General features: G+C 45.6%; 1 protein-coding gene across 2 annotated transcripts in view; it reads left to right on the top strand.

The window, feature by feature from the left end:
- LOC6591027 (diacylglycerol kinase 1) overlaps window positions 1-24,003 on the top strand; it is a 37,107-nt gene continuing 13,104 nt past the window's right edge. For both annotated transcript variants that reach the window (XM_026986802.1, XM_026986801.1), the window contains exons 1-9: window positions 1-357; window positions 3,910-4,046; window positions 14,615-14,698; window positions 16,463-16,548; window positions 20,297-20,495; window positions 20,641-20,829; window positions 20,893-21,078; window positions 23,604-23,729; window positions 23,816-23,940. In XM_026986802.1, coding sequence (XP_026842603.1) covers window positions 14,620-14,698; window positions 16,463-16,548; window positions 20,297-20,495; window positions 20,641-20,829; window positions 20,893-21,078; window positions 23,604-23,729; window positions 23,816-23,940 — 990 coding nt within the window. In that variant the 5' untranslated portion in view covers window positions 1-357; window positions 3,910-4,046; window positions 14,615-14,619. The remainder of the gene's footprint in view (window positions 358-3,909; window positions 4,047-14,614; window positions 14,699-16,462; window positions 16,549-20,296; window positions 20,496-20,640; window positions 20,830-20,892; window positions 21,079-23,603; window positions 23,730-23,815; window positions 23,941-24,003) is intronic.

Below are 24,003 nucleotides of genomic sequence, written 5' to 3'. Positions count from 1 at the left end.
AAATATATTTTTGTAGTAAATGTAGAAATAATAAAAACAAAACAAACAGTGCAGTACAATGCAAAGTGCGCGAGTGCTAGATCAAGAAGAACTGCTTTAAGTGTGCAAAAATATGTGACATAAATTACAGGCCCGAAATTAGTTGAAACAAAATCTGTTAAACATTTGCCATGTGCCGTAAATTAACGTGAATACATTGTTGTTACTCGAAAGGAACTGCGCAGCAAAATATGCTAGAAAAACGTATGAAAAGAGCTACAGTAGCGGCCATAAGAGTAAGCAGCATGCTGCAATAATAATTTAAATAAAAACAGCAATAACAGCGGCAGCAACAAGAGGAAAAGCCAACAGCCAGAGGTAAGAAAATTAACCCCCTGGCAGAGGGGGAGGACCCCGAATATGTAAATTTTGTGCCGCAGCAATCCCCAACACGTACACCCATTTCTTCAGACTCTGAACAGCCAAAAGAGCATTAAGCAACAGAGTAAACATTGGGCCAGAAAAGCCATTGGAAAAGCCAGGAAAATTATGACATAAAGTACAACAAAACAGAGCACCAGCAAAACAGAATTGAGAATGTCAGGGGGACGGGGGAAATTTCAATAAATATTCAGGGGCCGCGTCAAGCTATTTTATTAACCTGGCCAGTGCATTCCGTTAAGCAGCAAATAAATTTCGACATTCACAAGCAGATCTCTGTGGTACGACTGTGGGGAAATTTTCAACAATTTTCCGACACACACAGACAGCCGACAGTCAGTCCGCCGGATAGTCAATCAGTCAGTGAGACGGCAGCAGATTCGTGTGCCGCCAAATATTTGATTTGATCTTGCTGTTCATACTCGATGGCCAGAGGGCAAAAACTGCTTTCCAATTAAACGCCTTTCGTGGAAATTCCGATTGCGTCTTTGGGCAGTCTTTAGCCCCCTGCCCTACCCAGCTCCCGTCACGGCCAGACCGGCCCATTTCCATTCCCATTCTCAGTAAATTTATGATGCTCCCCTGTCGGGTTTATATTCGTTTTCTATATGCCTTAAATCGTTTTAGATGTGTTTATTTCCCATAGTGAACAGTTTCATTCGGCTAATTATTCACATTTTTTGATGGGTAGATTGATGGAAAGCTGCCCAAAAGCATTTCCATGGCGATCTGCTCGAGGGATGTCTTTCATCCGCCGAACGGGAGGTGGTCTTTGTCAGATTGACTAACACAATTTTCATAATTAAAAGTGTCAAGAAATTTACTCAACACCCCCCAACGGTCGGTATAGATGTGAAGAGGTTGGAGAAAGAGGGAAACGGAAAGCGAAAAACGAGAGCAGACAGGTGCCGGCAGGCAGAGCAAGATGCACGTCCTGCAATTTGCGACTAATTCAATTATATTTGCCCATCCATCGTTGCAACCTTTGCACTGTGCCCCTTTCCTCGTCACTTTTCGCACACATGCATAATTCGATTTTCCGGCATTAAAAGGTATTTTTCAGCGTGATGGAAATCGAAAAAAAGAACTGCAGACACCACGACGTGTTCGCCGTGATGGAAGGGAAAAGGCTACCATGGCGTATGTTGGCTTTCAGAGTTTATAGCTTGCTCTTGGTTAATGGACGGACACTTTTCCATGGGAAATCAAATTATATTGTTACCTCAGACTATAAACACCACAGCGTATGGTCCATTTTAACTCCCATTTGGCCCACTGAATTCAGCGAAATATCACAAACCTCGGGATTTGCTTAGCTTTCATGGTTTTGGTTTCGTTGGCCTTTTCCACGGAAAATCAAATCTTTTGATCAGACAAGATATAGTTTAGGGGCCAATTTTCCATGTAAAATCATTTTTAATGAAGCAAACTCTACGCTAAAACTGCAGACACCACCGCGTATGCTTGATTCAAAAAACATTAAAAGTTTTCGTTCGGTTGGGGACAACTGCAAATGTGTAGTCCTGTGGCAAATCACATTACATTCAACTGAATCTCCTACACCGGCCCCACTCCACTTCCCCCTTTGGGGCACTTTGCTAGTGCGACTGCTGCTGCGACTGCTGCTGCGGCTGTGGCTGCGGCTGTGGCTGCGACTGCTGCTGCGGCTGTGGCTGCGGCTGATGTTGATGTGTTTATCTGGATCGCTGTTCGTTGTCGGTCTAATTTGCGATAAACTGACACAAGATTGCAGCTACTTTATTCAAATTATGTGATAAGCCGCAGCACAGCCCGCTAAGCAAACAAAGTGCCAACGAAAATAGCCGCACGAAGAGCTCGACGAAAAAAATGTAACACAGATCCCAAGAATCCCGAATATACGAAGGGCAGAACAGAACCTTCACTTTATCTGAAAGGGGGTGCGTGCCAGTTTGACTGTGCGGCACGCGAATCTGTAAGTGAGGCAAGAACTTTGCCCACGGGCGTGGCACTGTATCGTGCTTTACTTTGCTTTGCCTGCGGTGTGGAAAGATATACGAAAAAAACTCACGAAAGCCCCTCCAGTAAACAAGAAAATTCAAGCAAAGCTGCTCCCTTTCGCGTTTTCGTTCCCTGTAAATTTCATTCATGTCAGTTTTTTGTTTGCCGTGTGCTGATTAGAGGAGCGCCGACTGATAATTTGCATTGCTCAGAGCGACCACAGATAGAGATGGCGATAGCCATGGTGACAGAGAAGGGTAGAGAGTGGGACTACTGGAGAGTACCAGTACTAACGAGCATTTAATGGGAGAGACTTATCTGCAAGTGGATGTGGATGTGGATGTGGCCGTGGCTGTGGAGGGCTCCACCCTCGCTCGATCAATATTTATGTGACCAAGTGCGCCACGCTCCCCCCCTGGTTGAAGCCAAACATTTGATGCATTACTCATACGCCCCGTGCTGCAAATGAGCTTCTTGTGGAACTTCATTAAAATTCTGTCCTCTTAATTTGATCAGTTGCTTAGTTGGTGGAAGCCGAAAGTGATTTCAATTTTTCACATTAAAAAACAAGCAAATTATTTTCGCAAGCTTTTCTTCTTTTCTCCTCTACATATGTATTCGTATGTATTTAGTTTGCCGGGCAGTTTTTCATTTTCGAAAACATATTTTCATGTTTTCCTAAGGGGACCGAGCCACAAAAGTTCATCCTTCAACCGCCGCCCAAATGCACATGTTGATGTGCAGACATGAAACGTACACTGAAGAAAGAGTGGGGCATAAACGCAAGTCCAATAATCTAATGAATAAGGGGAATAATTTTGAGGAGAACGTAAAAGTTGCACTATTAAATGCTGAATTTTGAAAGATCCCATCCCGTTCTTCATACTATGGAAAACAATCTTTGGTAACCTTCTACCCCATTTTTGCGAGTGTCCCTTCATATTTTACCTATTCACATACATATTCCGTTGGCTGCTGGTATTCTTTTCCGTTGCCGGAGAAAAAGTTTGCCTTTCGCATTGTGGATGGCACTCAATTACAGGGGGAAATGCGCTGAGGCGGAAGCTGTGAAAGGAACTATATATTAAAATAAATATATTGGACAAATGGGGAATAGAAACAGAAAGGACTCACATGCAAGGAGGTGGCTTAACTTCTTGTGAGCTCTGTGTGCTTTTTACCCCAAGTAAACCCCAAATTGAATAAATTATTCCATTATTCCGTTAATTTTCAAAATTAAATACCTTGTTCACCTCAATTTTAAGCCTTATTTCACAAGTGGCTTATGTCTAATTCCAGCAGCAAAAGTCAAGAGTTTGAAGAACAATATTTACGGGCTTTGTTTGCTGCCATACAGCACAACGTTTGGCGAGCCCCAAGAAGGTCGGAGCATTATCTTCCGACTGTATAAATATACGTATTCGTATATGTATTCGTATTTGCTAAGCAGAATTCCCCCACAACTTCCGTTCAAAGTGAATGAGTTTCTCCGCCTTAATCTCTTTGCAGAATGCACTAGCCCCGGCCGACGAGTGGACCCTGCTGATCCCCCAACTGACTCGGAGGAGCTCCTCTCCTGCTCCTCTGGCTCCTCTGGCTCCTATCTTCCCTCTTCCTTAGAGCCACGCAGAAGAAGCACCCGAAAGGTATGTAAACATACTCGCATTCGTATAAATAGCCAAATAATTCGTCTGGCGCTTTCGGGGACCATGTTTGGGGCTCATCACGGCAGTGTAAACAGTCACCCAGTCTGTCTGGGACGGGCCTAACCCGCTCGTCACCCCAGCGCCTGTTTGCCGCGGGCCTCCAAAAGGTTACGCACAGAACATAAATTATTTTCTGTACAGCAGAATACTGAATGCTGAATGCTGAATGTTGAATAAATACGATTGTGGGGCTTGTTTGCGCTGTCGTAAAATGTAAGGCTCTCAGGAATATGCCGTCTAAATAATTTAATTCAATTTTGTTGCCACTTCTATCAACTATCAGCATAATGATGAATGTTGTGTCTGCACTGAGAAAAAGTTGTTCAGTTCCGAGTAGCTTCGGACTCCCATATTTATTTTCGTGCTTATTAACCAATAATTAAATATATATTACAGGAAACAGTCTGAGCTGTTTGCCAGATTGTATTGGTGCTTTTTTTGGCACTACTGATTGTAAGGGCCATCTAAATTGGGCCTGATTTGAATTAATTCTTAGGCGTGTTCAAGAAACTCGTTTCGGTGGGATCAAAATTTCTCTGAGTGCATGTGTTTGGCTACTTTTACGGCACATAAAACACTAATAGGAAAGCCATCACAAAAAAGGGCGATAAAAGTTGCACAAATTATGGTCGTAAAACAATTTATCAAAATATTTCTGACATTCACTACCCAATACGTGGACACACATACAAGCACATGTCAATCATTGTATGGACAGAAGGACATGCTCATCAGGCGTGCCCCGGGGCGTGGCAGCGTCCATTCACACAGGATTACAACAGCAATAAAAAATAAACGAAGCATACAATTTTTAGTGCAATAATTATCTGTTGGCACTGTTGGCATATTGAAAAACGGAAATAGAAATGACATGGAGCACGGAAGGCGCTACAGACACACAAAAACACACACACTCTCACGTTTATTGGTGACGCCATTTTGTGAGAGTCTATGTGAGTGTTCGCGTGGCAAAAGTGTCTATTATTTGATTATTTGCTGTCCGCTTTTTAGAGCCTGGCCCCCATGTTAATGAGATGCAAATAGAGCTCATGTGCGAAAACAATTTGACCGCCTTGGCATTTGCTTTTCACCATTTGCCATTTGGCCATTTGGCCATTTGGCCATTGGGAAATTTGCATATGTCCGAATGTGAGTGCGGATAGGATCCGGATATGCGTGCGCATAAGGATAAGGACTCAGACAAGGGACCTTTGGCATATCTGTGCATTACAAACACAACAGCCACGACATCGACAGCGACAACGCCGCTCACAAAGTGACGGCAACATGTGATAATGGCGCCTGACAGCCATCCTTTGTGTGTAGCAATAACATTCACACATCTGCGGAGTGCTGGTGGCTCCTGCACTGACAAAAAAACATCAGGGCATACGAATAGACACTGAAAAAAGGAAAACCTATGGCCAGCTCCTGCAAAACTCGAATTCAAGAGTGGAACAACGTTTCAACAATTGGAGGTCATTCTTTTTATCAGTGTATCAGACTTGGGGCAGAGCCATTCAGAAGCGATTCTCGCTATAATACGAACGCTCGATTGTTAAAGAATAAAGCCCTGATTATGGTAGGGATATCTTTGGTAACGATAATTTAAGAAAACAACAATGTTACTGGTTCTAAGGTTGCTCTTGAGCTCACTGTACCGGATCCTGTGGCCAAATACCTAGCAGTCAATTCTGTGGTTCCCAGAACCAATGCCGATTCTGTATGCCGAATATGTATGTATTTGGCCAAATGGGTGGTATAAATTTGGCCCGCCGGGTGTGTCTCCTTCTGGCTTCGATTTGGATTCGGTTCTGTCTTTGACGGCGCGTGGCACTCCAATTAGGCGACAAAATACCTTCAATATTTTGTCATGTCTTTGATTTATCCGACTTTCGAGTGCTGTCGAAATATGTTACATGTGTCACTGCCATTCATTCATTATTTATTTTCTACTCATATGATGGTTCTGTCACCCAGGGCAACAAACGAGTGGAAAATTTACTTGCATTCCTGTTGGGCGTAGCCAATGATTAGACATATGTACAAACATACATATGTGATGCACTTTGCAGTCTTAAGGGATCCGAGATTTTTTCCAGGCTTCCGAAAATTGTGAGGTGAAGCAACATCAATTGTTCATTTATTCCACTCGGCCTTCCGCCTGTCCAAAAGCAAATACAAAATCCCACCGTAGAATGTCAATAAACTGAACCACTACCCAAACACTACTCACACTTACAGCTCACACTCACACTCGCACCACACCACACCACACCAACCACACCACTCACACCACTCACTCGTACACTCTCGGCACTCAGCACTCATTCATTCGCACACTCACACGCATACTCGTGCATGAGACAAATCCACGTCAACGTCAGCGGCGACGTAACATTTCAATGGCCATTTTCGATGCGGTCGAAACTGGCTCTGACGTCAGAGAACCCCGTACCCGAACCCCGGCCCGGGGGTGATGAGTGCTATACACTCCACACCCGGTTACGAGATACTTGTGCCGCACAGATTTATACGCCTTTGCTGTGAGTCTATCTCTGTGTGCGCCTGTAATTTGGGGCAGCCAAAAAGCTTTTGCTATTTCAGTTTGTTAGTTGTAAGTGCGGCCATTGTCGTAGCTGCAGGCCACAGCCACAGCCAGAGCCCCAACCCAAACCCAACCCAAACACGAATCCTAATCGATAGGAAATGATTCTATATCTCAGTGACTGGCGGCGGATGTAGGGAGCCGCTTAAATCTTGCCTCAAGTCTCAGTGAAAGCATCTGAAACGGCACAGAGACCGCTTTAAGGAGAATAATATTCTCTTGAATTTTCGCCATGAAATTAATCAAATATTTGGCATCCGAAAGGAGGAACATCCGTGTAAACATGCGGACATGACAGCCACTGAGGAAATCGTAACCGAAACAAAGCCAAACAAAATCTTGAGGAAATCTTTCTAATTGTGGCAATTCAATCAAGTTGCCTGCCTCCGATTGGCGATGCGCCCTCCCCCCTGCCCCAACCACCTCTGCCACCTTCAGGCTGCATGGGGCTTCGAGCTCCGGTGGCAGTGCCGTTTCCAGTGCCGGTCCGGCAGGTGTGGCCAATGTCTAAGGTTAGCCATAAGATCATTCTGTATTTTTATATGCGCCGAAAGACGCGGACGCCTCTCCATGGCCCATCCATCTGTCTGTCCATCCGTCCAACTATTTGTTTGTTTGTCCGTCTGCCTATTTTTATATCCGTGGGCCTCCAGCATACGGCACATGCGGACCTGGCCACGCTTTCTGTTTATTAAAGACAAAACCGTTTTTATTGTTTTAAAAATTATTTTCGGCACCCCATGAACATGAACGAGCCACACCTCCCCGTTCATACTCCTAGGAAGTGGGGCAGTCGTCATCAATTTCCATTTGAAAGCTGTCTGCCGTCGATCAAAGTGAAAAGTCAAACGGCGCGCACATAAGGAAGGAGGAGGAGAATCACAGGTTCTCTCTCCAGAACCCCAAGCGGAAATATATTTTCGCACAGGGCCCCTATCAAAAACAGATGGAGAAACAGTTCCAGTTGGATCGCTTAGGAAGAGGATCCTATCCGGGTCTTGGGTCTGCCGGGGACAGAGCTTCCCTTGTGGCCCGTGGCATCGCTGTTGAGTGAGGACTTTGCGGCGAGGTTTATTTTTGGCATAAAAGCGTTTTGCAAGCATTAATTACGCATTCAAGGCACGTTCTCGGCGCGGTCTGAGCGTAAATCAAATTAAAAGTTCGCCCTTTGGCCTACACCATACCATGCTCCTGTCCGCCCTTCTCCCCGACTCCCACTCCGGAGGAATACGTAACAAAGCAAGTTCAACTGTTTAGTCGCCCAATTAACAACCATTAAATCCCGCATAAAACAAATCCACAAAAGAAAGAACTGTCTAAATCAGTTGGAGCTCTCGCTCTGAAAATCCCCGTTTGAAGTGGGGCCAAGTGAGAAAGCATTTTTCACGGCCAGCCCCATAGGAAATTGAAAGCAAACAAAGGCAAATAGAGCGAAAAGCTTGCCCCCCATTCAAGGCCATCTACTTGATAGGGGCTGAAGCTTGGTATCTCTTCTACTTCTACTTGTTCTTGGGTGAGAGGAACTACCTTTTATGTTTCCTTCTTCGATGTCATCTTCCAGTACCATTTTCGATTAATTCAAAATCTGTTCTTCGCTCCTCAGCCTCTCATCACATGAGAGTGCACTCAAGTTCGTTTAATTTCTGCCTCTTGGCTCCATTATTTCTATTTCCGTGACTGCCACTGATATTCCATCTTCCGACTATTGAAGGTTCGTATTGTTGGAGCGAAACTTGTGGCGGAACCCACGCGCAAATCACATTTGTATTTAATTTTGTCATTTTTCCATTTGGAAGCGATTGGCCGTCATACAGTGTGCACTTGATCCTCGTAAAGACAGGACGTGACGCTACATGCCAGACTCACAAAAGAGCTGGGGTGCACAGGGTGCCGAGGATTCCGAGGATTCCGAGGATGAGTGGAAACTGCATGGCGTCGGATGCAGACAATAAATTTGATTCAATTGCTGTCAAGTGGACGGCGAGAGGCAGTCGGAGACGGAGACGGAGACAGAAAACTATGCGTCCTTTCTTGTTCAAAAATAGTTGTCATGTTCCTTTGTCAGTGCCCCCAGTCGCCTTCGCCGTCGCCGTCGCCATTGCCATTTCCATCGAGTTCGTGCTGCCGTCGCCCCCACCGTTTGCGGCAGCTGATTGTGCATGACCAGTATTTGATAAAGGAGCTCTATAGACACTCGTATACGTATGGCTGCAGCTCTGGCTAAAGAACTGAAGCGAAATAACAATGACAGAGAGGTTTTCTTCGCTCTGGTCCCCTTCTTTGTGCCAGGCGACTTTCCCTTTCCTTTCTGCTCTCTTCCATTTGGCACTGACTGGCGGAAGTGGGACGCACAAAGCGAGAAGCGATAGGAGCCGACGCGACGCTTAAGAAGCGCTTCCTGTGCAAGAGGAGGCATCGTCGCCAGTTCTGTCAAAGTCTGGAAAAATACAATTGCATTTTATTCCAGTGCCACGCCCACACCGAGTCGATGCACACTTTTAATTGCTCCGAGCTCCAGTTGTGTCCTGTCCAATCGTGTCCTGTCCGGTGCCAGTTGTGACATTTGCTGCCATGGTCATCGACGATGTGGGTATGGGTGTGGGCGTGGGTGTGCTCCTGGGTGTGGGCGTGGGCGTGCTAAGCTGACACTTTATGACAGAGTTTAAGCCATAGCTTACCACAGGTTGTCTCCTCTGCCCAAGCCCCGGCCCCGGCCCAGGCCCAAGCCCAGTGTCACAAGCAACATGCCCTAGACCCCAGTTGGCCTGTAACCGCATTTCATGCCCCCAAAAATAGATACCAACAAAATTGTTTGGGGCAGCTGCAATATCCCCTGTTTCGAAGAAGGACTTCATTTCGTTGCCGAGGCTTTCAAGGCGGCGATGGTCTTCAGATACTCCCAAATAACATCGGAAAATCCAACACATGGAGACTGTACGAAAGGCTTGAGAGCTGAAGAATAGCTGACGGCTGAACCTGGTTTATGGCACATTCCTTTGACAGTCGGATTGTGATCCATAATTATGTAATATATCCCTAAGTACTCGCCGTGTAGTTTCCAACTTCTGAGAAGAGTGCTTTTGCTTTTTCAAAGCATTTTTATACCCGATACTCAAAATGAGTATTGGGGTATATTAGATTTGTGGTAAAAGTGGATGTGTGTAACGTCCAGAAGGAATCGTTTCCGACCCCATAAAGTATATATATTCTTGATCAGCATCAATAGCCGAGTCGATTGAGCCATGTCTGTCTGTCCGTCTGTCCGTCTGTCCGTCTGTCCGTCCGTCCGTCTGTCCGTCTGTCCGTCTGTCCGTCTGTCCGTCCCCTTCAGCGCCTAATGCTCAAAGACTATAAGAGCTAGAGCAACGATGTTTTGGATTCAGACTTCTGTGATATGTCACTGCTCCAAAAATATTTCAAAACTTTGCCCCGCCCACTTCCGCCCCCACAAAGGGCGAAAATCTGTGGCATCCACAATTTTGACGATACGAGAAAACTAAAAACGCAGAATCGTAGAAGATGACTATATCTTCTAGAGTGCAAAATCTGAACCAGATCGTATAATTATTACAGCCAGAATCACGAAAACAATTTCACTCTTTCTCGCTCTGTCTCACTCTAACACACAGGTTTCATGGTCGGTTTTGCCAATTGCAAAATATGAGTTCAAGGATCTCAGAACCTATAAAAGCCAGAGCAACCAAATTTGGTATCCACACTCCTGTGATATCGGACCTTGACCGTTTCCTGTCCAAATTTCGCCACACCCCCTTCCGCCCCCGCAAAGGACGAAAATCTGAGGCAACCACAAATCTCAGAGACTATTAAGGCTAGAGTAACCAAATTTGGTACACACACTCCTTTAAGATGTCACTATAAAACGTATATCTCAGAATTTCGCCCCACCCCCATCCGCCCCCACAAAGGACGAAAATCTGTTGCATCCACAATATTGCAGATTTGAGAAAACTAAAAACGCAGAATCATAGATAATAACCATATCTATCAGGTTGCTGAATCTGGATCAGATCAGATCATTTTCATAGCCAAAAGGAGCAAATCAATTTGCACTGGCTACGCAGCGCCCGACGTCACGCTCAGACTGATTTTCTGTCTCTCTCGCACGCACTCTTTGTCGTGTCGTTAAATATTAGCGGCGTCTGCCGGAGGAGAGCCATACTGACTTAGTATCGGGTATAACCGTAGAGTTGCGGTGTCCGCAGCAACTCACAACGTTCCCCCTCGTTTCTCATGTTTGCATTAAAAAAAGCAAGGAACACCACTTTCCGTAGTCATAGCAACATCTTCCGGGTCCTGGCACTGTACGACCCTCATGTACGATAAGCTCTAGTGCCAGGTTCATTCCTTTTGCCCCTCGAGTGCCCCCCACTCATGTTTATATTCAATGATGAATACCACTGCCATGTTCGTATGTGCATTCAGCGGAATGAATGACAAAGGAAAGAGCGCACCAGATTTCCTTATTGGATTTTATGCACGGAGTGTGATTTTCTGTTTGCCAAACAAATCAGCGGAAGGACAAAAAAGGTTCTTAATTAAAGAGGAATTCGATGGGAACATATTGTTTTTATTTTATCAATATTTACGTTTTTTTCCGCATCATAATCGTATTCGTATCCACTCCATCCGCTCTATATAAATGTGCGTTTATACAGAAACTGAACTGAAAAAGCAATTGAGCTGGTTCTGCAGACAAATAATTTATTTATGCGCCTTCTGTGTCCTTTTTGACAGCAATTGATTTGCAATCATTCATCCAACTCCTCTCCCAAAGCTCTTCAATCATTTATATTGAAAAAAGCGCCCTCTTCGAGGCGGAATTTCTTTGTTAAATACTGGTAATACTCGCAACAACTGGCCAAATGAAGTGTCAATAATTATAAGAGCGCTCCAACGGCCAGCTCCAGCAGAGACAAGAATGCTCCATTGATCCATTTGAGTTTACAATGGTTAAATATTCATGGATTTCTGCGCCAATATTTACCCGATTAATATGCATACGTATTTTGCGGATGTGAATGGATAGATAGCCTGCTGCATATGGGACACCCCCATGAAATCATAAATCTTGTTTTAACAACTAATTACAATTCAAGGGGGGTTTTTGAAAAAATATATTCGTTATTGATGTGCTGGGAAAAAAATGATTATACATATATATTTTTTTTTTTTGTTGGTCAGCCATCAGTGACGGTGAGGGCCCATTAAACAGGGAAAGCCACAAGGCCAAAGGCCATAAAAAATCACAATATGCTGCTATTTTATTTGATTTACTTTTATTATTGCCATGCCACAGAGACAAGGGAGCCTCCTCAATCCCTCCTCAAGAATAATCATTTGGTGAGCAAATTTTAAGCATAAAACGAAAGGAAACGAAAATGGCTCTGCGTTGGACATTTATGTGCTAGATTTTATGGCAATTTTGTTTCGGCTAAAACAATGAGAGCAGCAAACCGTATAAATGTGTGTTCGCATGCATCTCGCTCGCATATATATTCAATCTCATAAAAGGACAAACTGAATCAGAGCTGGATCTGATGCCCATTGTATGCGATTTACATGGCCAGAAGTGAAAGAAGCGGTCGCATAATCTAATAATATTTTATGTGGAGAGCATAAAAATCACAGCACGCCACTTGAGAGTCCGTTGAACTTGCTCTCTGTCTGAACGACTCTCCTCGATTCTATCTAAGTAGCCAGCGATGGATGGATGAATGGATGGATGAAAAGAAAGAAAGAAAAAGGAAAGGACATATCCATTATTGACCAACAAAGACCGACAAAAAATCCATGGCAATTTATTGAAGTTCTCTTGTCGTTGTCCAAGGACCATTAAGAGCAGAAAGCGAACCACATCTGAGAAAGATTTTTATGATGATGACTTCAAAAAAGAAAACCCACACATCCATTGCCCAATGCTCCTCCATTAACAAGGAAATTAACATTCAGATTACGCATACGCCATGTGAGCTGTTGCCCACAGCTATGTATATTCGTGGCTGTGCGTACCCTATATACTTAATACAGTGTATTATGTCAATGGAAATTAATTATATTACACATAATAGCTGCATCTCGGGGACTTTCTTTCCTTTAAAGAGTATTGTTTCTATGTAACAGGTATCCCATGGTCGAAATAAATGCTCACTCATTATTTCATACGTATATCCATTGGTATTTTCATTTGTATTTTCATTTGCATTTTCATTAGTTTATTATCCAAGCACTGTAAAAACTTTTAGAGCGCTCCAGGCATAAATGCCAAATGAGCTGTGAATAATGGCATGGCATGGGGCGGGCGGACGGAATGCCACCGGGCGGGTGTTCGGGGGTCTGATGTTGTGTGTTCCTTCCCGCTTAAGTATCTGTTAACAGTTCTATTCGAAGACTCCAACTATTTCTGCAATGAGCGGTGAAATCGCTCGTGAATTATGAATTTTCTGGTGGCACTCACAGAAATTTTCAACAGGGCATGGCATGGACATGGCAGTGTGGAGCAGAGAGTGGATGAAATGATAAGCTAGTCCAATCAGTTGATTATAGCAATCTAAATATAACAGCAATAGCATCAGACAAAAGCTTTGCAAAAAGATTCCATGTGAAATGAATAAATAAAAACGTTAAATGGCAAGAGAGTAAAAATAAACGCTCCGCAAATTGGGAAGGCCAAAAAACAAAAGCAAAAGCCAACAAATATATGTACATATTGTACATCAGCATATATCAAATACGATTCCCGTCAGTTCCACCTCTGTTATTTCTGTCCATCACTCTGTTCTTCCATTCCTATTCCTGTACCATACCCATGCCCTATACCTACATATACCTCGTACCTATATTTATGTGCAGATCTTTACCTATGTTTTTATATCCCCAAGTGCTCAGGTGTGGGCGTTTGATTTTCCAACATGTGGACTTGCTATAGACTGCCTTGGACTGCCAAGGAATCCCATCAAATGGTGGACGACAAGCGACATACGCCAAATTGTGTGGCGTCACAATCATGACAGAGCTGGAGGATGGGTGCCACGGCAGATCAAGCCAAAACATGATAATTGCTATGCTAATCATGAGGAAACTCCCGCTCCCACGGATGATAATGATGATGATGGTGGAAATAATGACGTGTCATGTGTGGCAAATGACACACCCCCACATAGATAGAGGCAGATAGACAAACAGCTGGCAGAACTGGCAGAAAACTAAAATTGGCCAATTCTCGATGGCACAGTGGGCGAATGTTATCTCATTGGTGAAATGGTGAAAAGCTCTCAGCATACCTCTGGAAGCTCTCTCCTTGGTATTCCCGGCATCCCAGTCTGCATTTAATAGACTGGGAAGGGGCAAAATTCCTGTCACACTTTCGAAGATAATTCATCCAATAATTAGTATAAATATAGATTTATAGGTCGATCCAATGCAGTGTGCCATGCCATCAAATGGCACTCTCTGCCATGGCCAGTATATAGCAGTCGGTGGATGTTGCCAGGCCAAGTGAAAGTGTGGCAAGACCCACAGTGGGGTAGTGAATGGGGTGGCGGGGGGGCGGAAAGTTGTGGGAAAGATAACATTTTTCAGCAATTTAGTTTTCAACGCACACAGAACGTATTGATTCCACCCGATTCCCACAGGCACGTCCGCAGTCAGAACGAGCGACGTGACCACACACACACCCGCACACACCCACACACAACAGAGTAGCCGTGTGAGAGAGTATGCGTGTAGCCGTGTGCGTGTGAAAAGAATATATAGTTTTGAATGTAAATGCAAATGCGAAGTGCAAATGCAATAAATTATGCGTGCTCTGGCTGATTGCCGGGACATTTTATGATAGAAATTACAATTTGTCACCACTTGTTATTTATTCGCATACTTTCAGGCAACATGAATATTGGCGTGGCACCAACGAAATGGGATAAATTGTCGCCGCGCGAGTTCCTGCAGCTGCAGGAGTTGGCCTCATGTAAGTCCCGCAGCCAATCAATTGGCCATGTCACATTCATCATCATCCCACCATATGCCCGACCCCGACCCCCGCCCCCGACCCCGACTCCGACACAATACCAATTAAAATGCATTTCCTTCCGGCGAAACATCCGATGGCTTTGCCCCTTTGTAAATGGAAGCCATAACCGATCACATGCTCTCTCAATAACTTAATTTATTTCGCCGCTGCCAATCAGCAGATACCAATTCTTGTAATTGCCTTGATTGCATGTCAATTTCAGCTGAATGACCTCTCGATTCATAGGCGCAACAACGGTTTGCCTCCTTATTTTTGCATAATGCATGGCCTAGACAGAGGGAAATTGTAATTACATGTCAAGAAAAAATGCTCGCCTGCATGGTATTGACAGCAATACGTTCTCTGTTCCACTTAAAGCCAAATTTCTTACCCTTAAACTGTAGCAGGGCTGGTCCTTGAGCAGCGGTTCGAGAAGAAGGCGATGCAACCTTTTAAAAATCGATACCCATTAATCAAGGAGATCAAGGGTACACAGTACATGTTTAACAGAAAAGAAGGAAGCGTTTCCGACGTCAGGGACTTACAGTGTACTTATGCTGGTGTGCTTATGCGTTCTTACACGCATTCTGTATTTTTCCGGTTGCACACACCTCCCCCCTCCGATGTACATGCCTCTCTCAGTTCACTGAGTTATGGCTGTCACTGTTTGATGCCCGTCCGAAAGGACTGCATCAGAGCTGTTTGACATGGCAAAGTAGTCTACCTTGGGGGGATGCGCTGTCCCTGCGCTGTCCGTCTGGGGGAATTAAACGAAATGGCAAATGGGAGCGTTGAGCTTATAGATTATAGAATATTGCAGAAGGAGCACAGACAGGGTGGGGTTCTGGGAAGGGCAATGTTGGTTCATGTGCTGTTTGCTTTCGTTCTTGGAACTGCAATCTCTTAGAAGTAGTCCTGCCGCGCAGTAATCCCTGCCAGCTGGAAGCAGCACTGTCAGACCACTGACGTTAATAAGAATCTTTGAAAACACACATTTCGAGGAAAAACCGAAGGGAACGCCACGTGCCAGGTGCGAGTGGGTGTAGCCCCCGTGTACACATAGACGGCTGGCTAGAGCTGCAGGTGCACATTGGTGTGCCGTTCAAGGAATGAGGTGGAGGCAGGTGGCGGCAGGTGGAGTCCATCAAAACTGTCAGCAGCAGCTGGTCTGGCTGGGAAGCAGGGATCACGCAGCTGGGAGCCCGGTGAGTGGAGTCCTCCGGCGCAGACACTCTTGCGGCTGCCCGCACCACAACTCTCTCCCTCTCATTAAGTTAATAAAACCCTGAGTGCAACATTTAGGCCACCCCGTGGTGTGGACTCCAAGGAGAGGCTGCTTGGCTGCGGCTTCTCAGGCAACTCAAACGCACACAACCACGCAACCACAAGTACACCCACTCCTACATTCCTACCCACCTGCATTCCTCCTACACGCACCTTGTTTTCCATTAGTTAATTGTCCTTGCCACGCGCTGCCTTTCTACGTGTATCCTCTGTCCCGCCTTTGGAAACCAACCGGACCCACTTAAGTCGTCGATTCCACTGGCGCCAGTTGACCAATTGACGTGAGTCCATGTGCCCATGGAGCATGTTTCGTGCCACTCGTCCAGTTGCAGTTACACTTGAGTGGGGACTGAGACTGAGACTGGAACTGGAACTGTAACTTTGCATAATCCTTGTCTTACGCTTTGCACAATTTTCTCTTGTTTGTTTCTCTTGCAGATTCCACACGCAAGCTGCAGGATGTGCTCCGGGAGTTTTGCTCGCCCAGTGCCCCCTCGGCCACGCCCAAGTGCATACCTGATGGGGTAAGTGGCATACCCCGAAACTGAAATTAATTCAACACCGATGAGGTGCGCATACCCTTCTCAAGGCAACACAAGTCAGGGATTTAGCTCGGGTTACATTATAATCCCCAATCTGAGTAGTAACTCGAATGGCCCACAGTTGGGGATGGGAGACGGAGACGCACGCACGGACTGACAGCAAGACAGACAGACTGACGTGGAGCATATACAATTGAATGTCGGATTTGGAGAGGATTTGGGCCTGGGGATGGTTCGCCAGGGACACGGGACACGGGACACGGGCCAAGGTAGGGACAGGCAGAGTGAAAGATTGAAAGTAAACCTCCTTCTACGTACAATAAATCACAGACTTTTCAAGTTTACGGCTGAATGCCGGCTTGAAATTGAATCCCATTGAGCCGGACTCCAGCTCGTCCCTGTACCAGGACCACCTCTCACTGAATACTCTGGAGGGCTTGTACATAGTAAATTAATTTCAAAATGCATGCACTTCCATCAATTTGCAGAGGGTTTCCAGGAAGAGCAGTGGTCTGTGGAGGAGGAGACGTAAGGACACACATCTTGATTTCTATTGTAGTTTTTGTGGGAACGAGAATGGTTAGATATACTTGATACCCCTTTGATTCCCACAACCATAAAGAGCTGCAGCTTCATATGGTTCCTGGAACACTTTTGAAATAAAATATTTAGTGTTCCGAAAGGACCTTTTTGTAGTCGCATTCATTGAAGGGACTCTCATTTTTCATTGCAGTACTATTTATTCAAAGAGCCTTTTTAGCTACACACAATTTCAATGGCATTGAATAGCCCGCAGAATCCGATCCGTTCAATGTGAAAAAAATGTGCAAGCTAGAACCGCAATTGAAATTCCAAATTCCCGATATTCTAGCTACGCTATCTGTTCTGGTATATCATCGTTTTTTCTCTTTTCGAAGCGTAACGAATTGGAAAAAGTATAATTAAGTTTTCATCTCCCCAAAGCCCCACCCGATCCGCCCCGAATGCTGCTATTGAAGCGGAAGGAATATTTTTGCTCTGCAACACATGGAATTCGCTTCACAACGCGGTTGCCACTGCAGCTGTACATGTACTTTCATCGCTCCCTGTTTGTTGTTCCGCCGTCCTCTTCTGTTGCTAGGAATTTTCCTGAGCGAATGTAATTCCTGTAAATATTTCAACGACTGAAATGAATTGAGCTGTCAGTACGGGACGGGAAAAGCAGCTTACGAGTGTGTGTACCAGGTTTTTTTCGCCCTCAACTTTGGACTTAGGTCGATGTCGATGTCGAAGTCGGTGTCGGGTTTTTAGGTATCGATGTGGGTGGGTTCCAATTAAGTTAATTAAGAGTCCTTTCCCAGGTTGGAGCGATTGCCATTGCAGTCTGTCATTAGATGTTCTGCCAAAAGAATGCTTTCTATAAAAATGTAACATGATAGCATGGGGGAACTTCTTTCCTTCGCTCGTCCTGAGGGGCGTATACATCATTTATGCTCGAAAGTGTGCAATGCATAATGAATGCAGAGCACAGATTAGATTCCCACTCCAACCCCCCATTCTCCAGTCCTCAGTCCCCATTCCCCATTCGCTGGAGTTGAGTGCCAAATGGCCTGAACCGAACATCTCTCATGTAGCACATGTGCTCATGTGTGCGTATGTGTGATTAGGGAATGTAATGAATATCACGCATACGCACCGCACCGAACCGCACCGCACCGAACGCCCAAAATGGTCTTGAATATTTATTCATTAGGCCACGCGCTCACGCATAGCAACGCACTGTCACATGTATGGAGATAGCAGCGAAGGGAATAAACAGAGTGGGGGAGCGAGAGAGAAAGACAGAGAGAGTGAGAGGGCTCCCCTGTTCGCTGCTTAAATAAATTTTGCTAACGCAATTCGCGCCATTATTATAGTGCTTGTATGCGAGAGTGTTGTAATTTATGTGTATCTGTGTGTGTGTGTGTGTGTGTGTGTGTGTGCTTTTGTTTAGGATCGTATGTGACCATGTATGTAGCTCCACTTGGGTATGACGTTGCCATTTGCGCTCGACTGCCTCAACCAGTTTGCTTTCGGACCAATTGTTGCTATTACCAGCAGCTAGTGCTCGTGCTGCTCCGCCTGGTTGCTGGATGCTGGCTGCTGGCTGCTGTTGCCGCCACCAACATGAGTATAAATTTCCATTTTCTTGTATTTGGCCTCATAATAGCTACGCTCAGAAGCAGCAGCAGTAGCTGGGCAGCAGGACAGTGCCTGTGTAAAACAAAACCTCGACTCAGTTTGGCGCTCAGTTTCGACCACAGCCATCATTGAAGTTGCTTCGAAATTTAAAACGATGAAAAGTGAAAGCCGGAGCTGGATAGAAGCATGAGATGGGTCTGATAATGAGGGAAGATATTTCAGTGGATAGCCGCTACTATTTCAACTGCTGGTGGTATCTCCTAACCCGATTATCTTGTTACGCATTTAATACCCCTGTCTGTGGGTCTTGATTAGCAGTTATCCCCGGAACAGACTGTAGACTGTAAAATCCAGAGAGCGACTTTGTGCGTGTGCAACCTGCTAATGAAACGTCTATCAATGTCAGTGCCAGTCGGCGTCTATCAATGTCATCCCCATATCCAGGCCCCATTGGCACTCTTAAAACCCCCCGCCCATTCCCAGGGCGTTGCTGATTCCAGCATCGCGACGAAGCTGTCAGTGTATTGACATTACACGTGGTGTTGACACGTAATTTGCCCCGATCCCCATATTTGTCCAGGTTCTGTTCTGCATTCATAACAACTGGCCCAATGCCCAGAGTCTGGCACACCTTGCCTCGGATGGCAAATAAAGAAGAGGCGGCAGATCCTTCGGGGACATTCTTCGGCACGTACGGCAGAAGCGGACAGACAGGGCTCCTATTTATGGGAACTTATGTTTTTCAGCGTGTAAAAGTGCGTGCCGGACAAATGTAAATAAAATGGTTTCCAAGGAATTATGAATTCAATGAGCACACGAGTAGATTGGGAATTATTTGTCCACGTTGTAGGGGAAAATTACCGCTCAAATTAGGCATTATTATGGACATCAAAGGCGGGATAATAAAGTGGTAACTTTCATCAAATTTCAATCTGAGAGCAGAAGAGAAAATAATACTTTGCTGCAGAAAATTTCGCTAAATGGCAGAGAAGATCCGCCAGTGAATCTGTCAAGAAGGGAATATTAATCATACGCTCCGTTACCAGCAATAGCCCGGGCTCCTTCTCCTCTTGACAATAAAACAGGATGAGATATGGGAGCCTTTTATTGGAGCCAACTGCAAAGTGTTCCTCGCCTTAACAACGTCAACATATTATGTTGCATAAGCAGCCGCTCTGCCACTCCCACCACCAGTCACTCCACTACATTTTCAACCCGATACCGCTCGTAAAAGTTGGCTAAACGAAGATGCTGGCAAACATTTGCCAGGGAGCGAGGAAGAACTGACTATCCCTGACTGGAGGGTTTTGCACACACTTGAGCTTGTCACTTGTGAATGGCTTGGCGAAAATACATACACATATATGAGTCTAGCGTTGGTGTTGTTGGGGAAGGGGTGTGTGGGGTGTGTGGGGTGTGGGGAAAACGGGTGGAAAAACTCCCACCGAAAATCGAAAAATCGTGTACTATAATGGCTTATTAAAGCGGGCAAAACGAAGCAGAGACGAACGTTGCAGGAACCGCCATAAATCAGTGGATGAGCCAAACTTATTTTTCAACTCTTTCGCAGGACATCGATTTCGATGGGTTCAAGCGCTTCCTGGACGCATTCCTCGACTGCGAGGCGCCGCTGGACCTGGCCAAGCATTTGTTTGTTTCCTTCCTCAAGCCGACTGTCACCCAGGCCCAGCTGCACGGGAAGGCCCTCAATCAAATGGCCGCCATCAGCAGTACGGCTGCCTGTGCACCCGTCACGTCCCATACGAAGGGTAAGAGCTTCTTCCCACATCCATTCCCATTCCATCCCATTCCATCCCATCCCATCTGCAGTCTCATGTGTGTCTGTGAATAATTGCGCAACATTTCTCTCGGCTTCCCATCTTTCCGTCTCTCGCATATCCTGGTCGTAATTAGGCTCCATTCCGAACATCAATAGCATTGCGGATCTGATGCCGCAGTGCAGTGCAGGCGGGAGTGGAGGCGGGGGCGGAGGTGAGGTCCAGACCCAGGCACGCATCAGCTTCGTGGATAAAATCCATGGCATCACCGACAAACTACAGCACTCGCTGGGCGGACATCTCTCGCACGATCCCAGCAAGACGGGTGAGTAGGTCCCAGAGCGGGGGCGACATCCATATGACTCCGTTGTCGTGACTTTCCCAACAGGCAGCGTTCATCCGATTCTGACGGTGACGCCCAGTCCTCTGGCCAGCGGTCCCAGCATGTTCCAGGCGAGCAATCCGTCCCGCCGCTCCGTGGACTCGAGCCCCTCGCACTCCCAGACGAACCACTCGCAAATGTCGCGCAATTCCTCGAAGAAGAGCAGCAATTCCGTTAATTGCAAAATTGATAGTGAGTATTAATTAGCTTTTGCCCCCTCCCGAACGCCGCTTCTTTTGTCCTTTGTCCTGCGAAATTTTGATTAACATGTGCAACCGGACGATGAGAGCCGCTTTCCAATTAAGGCGCCCATTGTGCAATCAGCGTGGGATGTGTGGATGCAGTGGCAGCTACCCAATGCCTCACGATTGCCCGAATTAAAGTGCACAAACATTGGCCGGCCAGGGACTGCAGTCACGTCGCTGTACATTTATTTGCTTAGTTAAGTTTTTCGTGAACTTGCTAATTAGGGGACCGCGGGACCCTTAGAGCAGACAGCAGCGCGGAAGGAAGCCAGCGCGGACTTTTTCGCTAATTCAGGAGTTCATAAATTATGGAGCAAGGAGCAGCGAGCAGTGAGCACGGGACCAGGAAGCACGGGACCGAACAGGGCGCAGAACTTGGCGGAAGGCAGACCCTCATCCGGACTCAGCTCCCCCCCAATACAATGGAGCCAAGGAACTTCTCTTGTCTCAGGGATCGTGTCGTAAATCAACGCCCAATTAGAAACATTTTTGCATTTCACGAACTGGCGCTGGCGCTACTCGTAAAATGGGAGGCTCGGGCCTGCGTTAAATTAACATTTATTGCGAGACACCCGCACCCACACTACCTCGCCAACACACACTCAAACAACAGACACACATACATACAAAGACAAAGCGCGGGCTCTGGGCGCAATTGCGGCCTGAAAGTATGCAGCGTAATTTTTCGTTGTTCTCTGGCATTTCATATCCTTGCAGCAGAGGGGTACCATGGTTTTTACCAGGTGTCTGCCACGCGGTGAAGAAAGAATATCCAATGCCAATGCATGAGTGTTAACCAAGTGCACCCATAAATATAGGTACTATGGATCGGTATTTCCACGGGTCTAAATTCCAGCAAAGTACCTCCTCAGTGCTCCTCAGTATCTTTCTTGCTGAACTTTGCTATATGCAATGCTATATGTAACACACCTACATATACGAGAATTTTGGTCACACAAGCCGTAGAAAAAGTGAATGCCATAGAAACAGTAGATCTTTGAGGGTATCTGAGGCTTCGGTATTGAAAATGGGGCTCCCCCCTGGTTCCGTTCAGTGTCTGGCCTCGTTTTGTTTCCCTTTTTGCTTTCATTCATTTCGGTTCGTTTGAAATGTGTACAAGAATGATTAATGAACGTAAATTTTATTTTTTTTGCCTCTCTTTTTTTTGCGTCTTGTCCTTTTGTCGCTGTTGGCCAACAGTTTCACGCATTTTTCCCGGCATTTCGGCTGGCATTGTCCGGGCCGAATATTAGGTTCGGGGCAGAAGGCAAAAGGCAAAACGCCAGGCCGAATAAGTGGAGCAGCGGCACGAATTTCCTATTAGCATTATATATTAAGTACAACATGGGCTTCACTTTGCCGCTTTCTGTGTGTGTGTGTGTGTGTGTGTGTGTGTGTGTGTTGGCCTAAAGCGCTAATTGGATTAGTTTTGCTTTGCTTTTGCTCGTATCTGTGTGCGAAGGAATTAAATTTATTAGTTCGAACGTTTCCCAGCAAATACGTTGACATTGATCCTGCCACTCGTTTGCACAGCCCTCGCTCGGGCCAAGACAAATTTCGGGTCTCATTTAGTTATTAATATCAAAGGCAAATATTAACTTTGTTGCTGTATATGTATGTATGTGGATGCAAATATTTTAATTTATTGCCAACAAACGTTTCGCCATTAAGCAAACATAATTAGCCAAAGATACTCGTATTCCCTTATTCCCTTATTCCCACCCGGATATGCTTGGGTGTTTGTCTAGCTTATGAGGAATTATGGCGCATTTCTGCGTCTTTCCGCCTTCCTGCATTAGTATTATCACATATATTACAACATCAACAGCAGCAGCACGCACACACACTCTCACAAATGGCCTGTCAAATTTATAAAAGATGGAAGCCATTCATTTACACACTCACACAAAGACGGAAGGCGGGACCTTCCTTTCAGATTTTCCGAGTAATTCCCTTCGATTTCCATAAGTTTTGAAATTAAAAAGTCTTTAACTTTGCCGTATGCTCGCTACACAAAATCAATACCGAAATTTGATTAGAAAAAGAGTAAATTCGCAATAATGATGATTCGAGAAGCAAAGTTGAGTGCCTCGAAATTGGAGCATTTGGAGCATGAGATGGGAAAAGTTTTTGCTATCCCAGGCTCAAAATATTAGCGAGAAACTTTCCACATTAAATTGCTAAGCAAATTAAACTTGGAATCTGGTCGTAGATTTCATTAAGAGCTGGCCGCCAACCCATAACCATGGCCATTGTCATTCCCATTATTGTTATCCCTCTGGTCAAGTGACGGCAATTAACATTTAGCATAATGAGGTCCGGCATCAGCTTACTGTCAGCTGTCGATTGCACGAGGGGCGGAACTGGACTGGACAGGACAGGCACTTTATCACTCAGTGTTTAATGAATGCACTTTGCACACACTTTCGCCGCACACTGTATCACTCACTCGATGCTCCCCTTCTTTTGCAGCGGACATAAAGCTCTTGGCGCGGAAACTTTCCCATTTTGATCCACTGACACTTAAGGTTGCGCTCAAGGATGTCGTCTGCTATTTATCACTGCTCGAAGCTGGGCGGCCGGAGGACAAGCTGGAATGTGAGTGAGACCTTGGTCCCTGCTCTTTCGCCCCGATACTCATTTATTCACTGCGTTGCACTGCATTTCATTTCATTTCATTTCAGTCATGTTCCGGCTGTACGATACGGACAGCAATGGAGTCCTGGACACCGCCGAAATGGACGCCATTGTCAATCAGATGATGGCCGTGGCCGAATACCTCGGCTGGGATGTCAGCGAGCTGCGGCCGGTAAGTTGGCTCTCATTTCCCAGACGTATTGCGACTCTGATTCCGATTCCGACTACGATTACG

Source organism: Drosophila persimilis, unplaced genomic scaffold, assembly GCF_003286085.1.
Source record: "Drosophila persimilis strain 14011-0111.01,24,50 unplaced genomic scaffold, DperRS2 tig00000002-arrow-pilon, whole genome shotgun sequence".
Lineage (NCBI taxonomy): Eukaryota > Metazoa > Arthropoda > Insecta > Diptera > Drosophilidae > Drosophila > Drosophila persimilis.
Note: the sequence above shows the minus strand (reverse complement) of the source record. Positions and strands in the feature narration are given on the sequence as shown.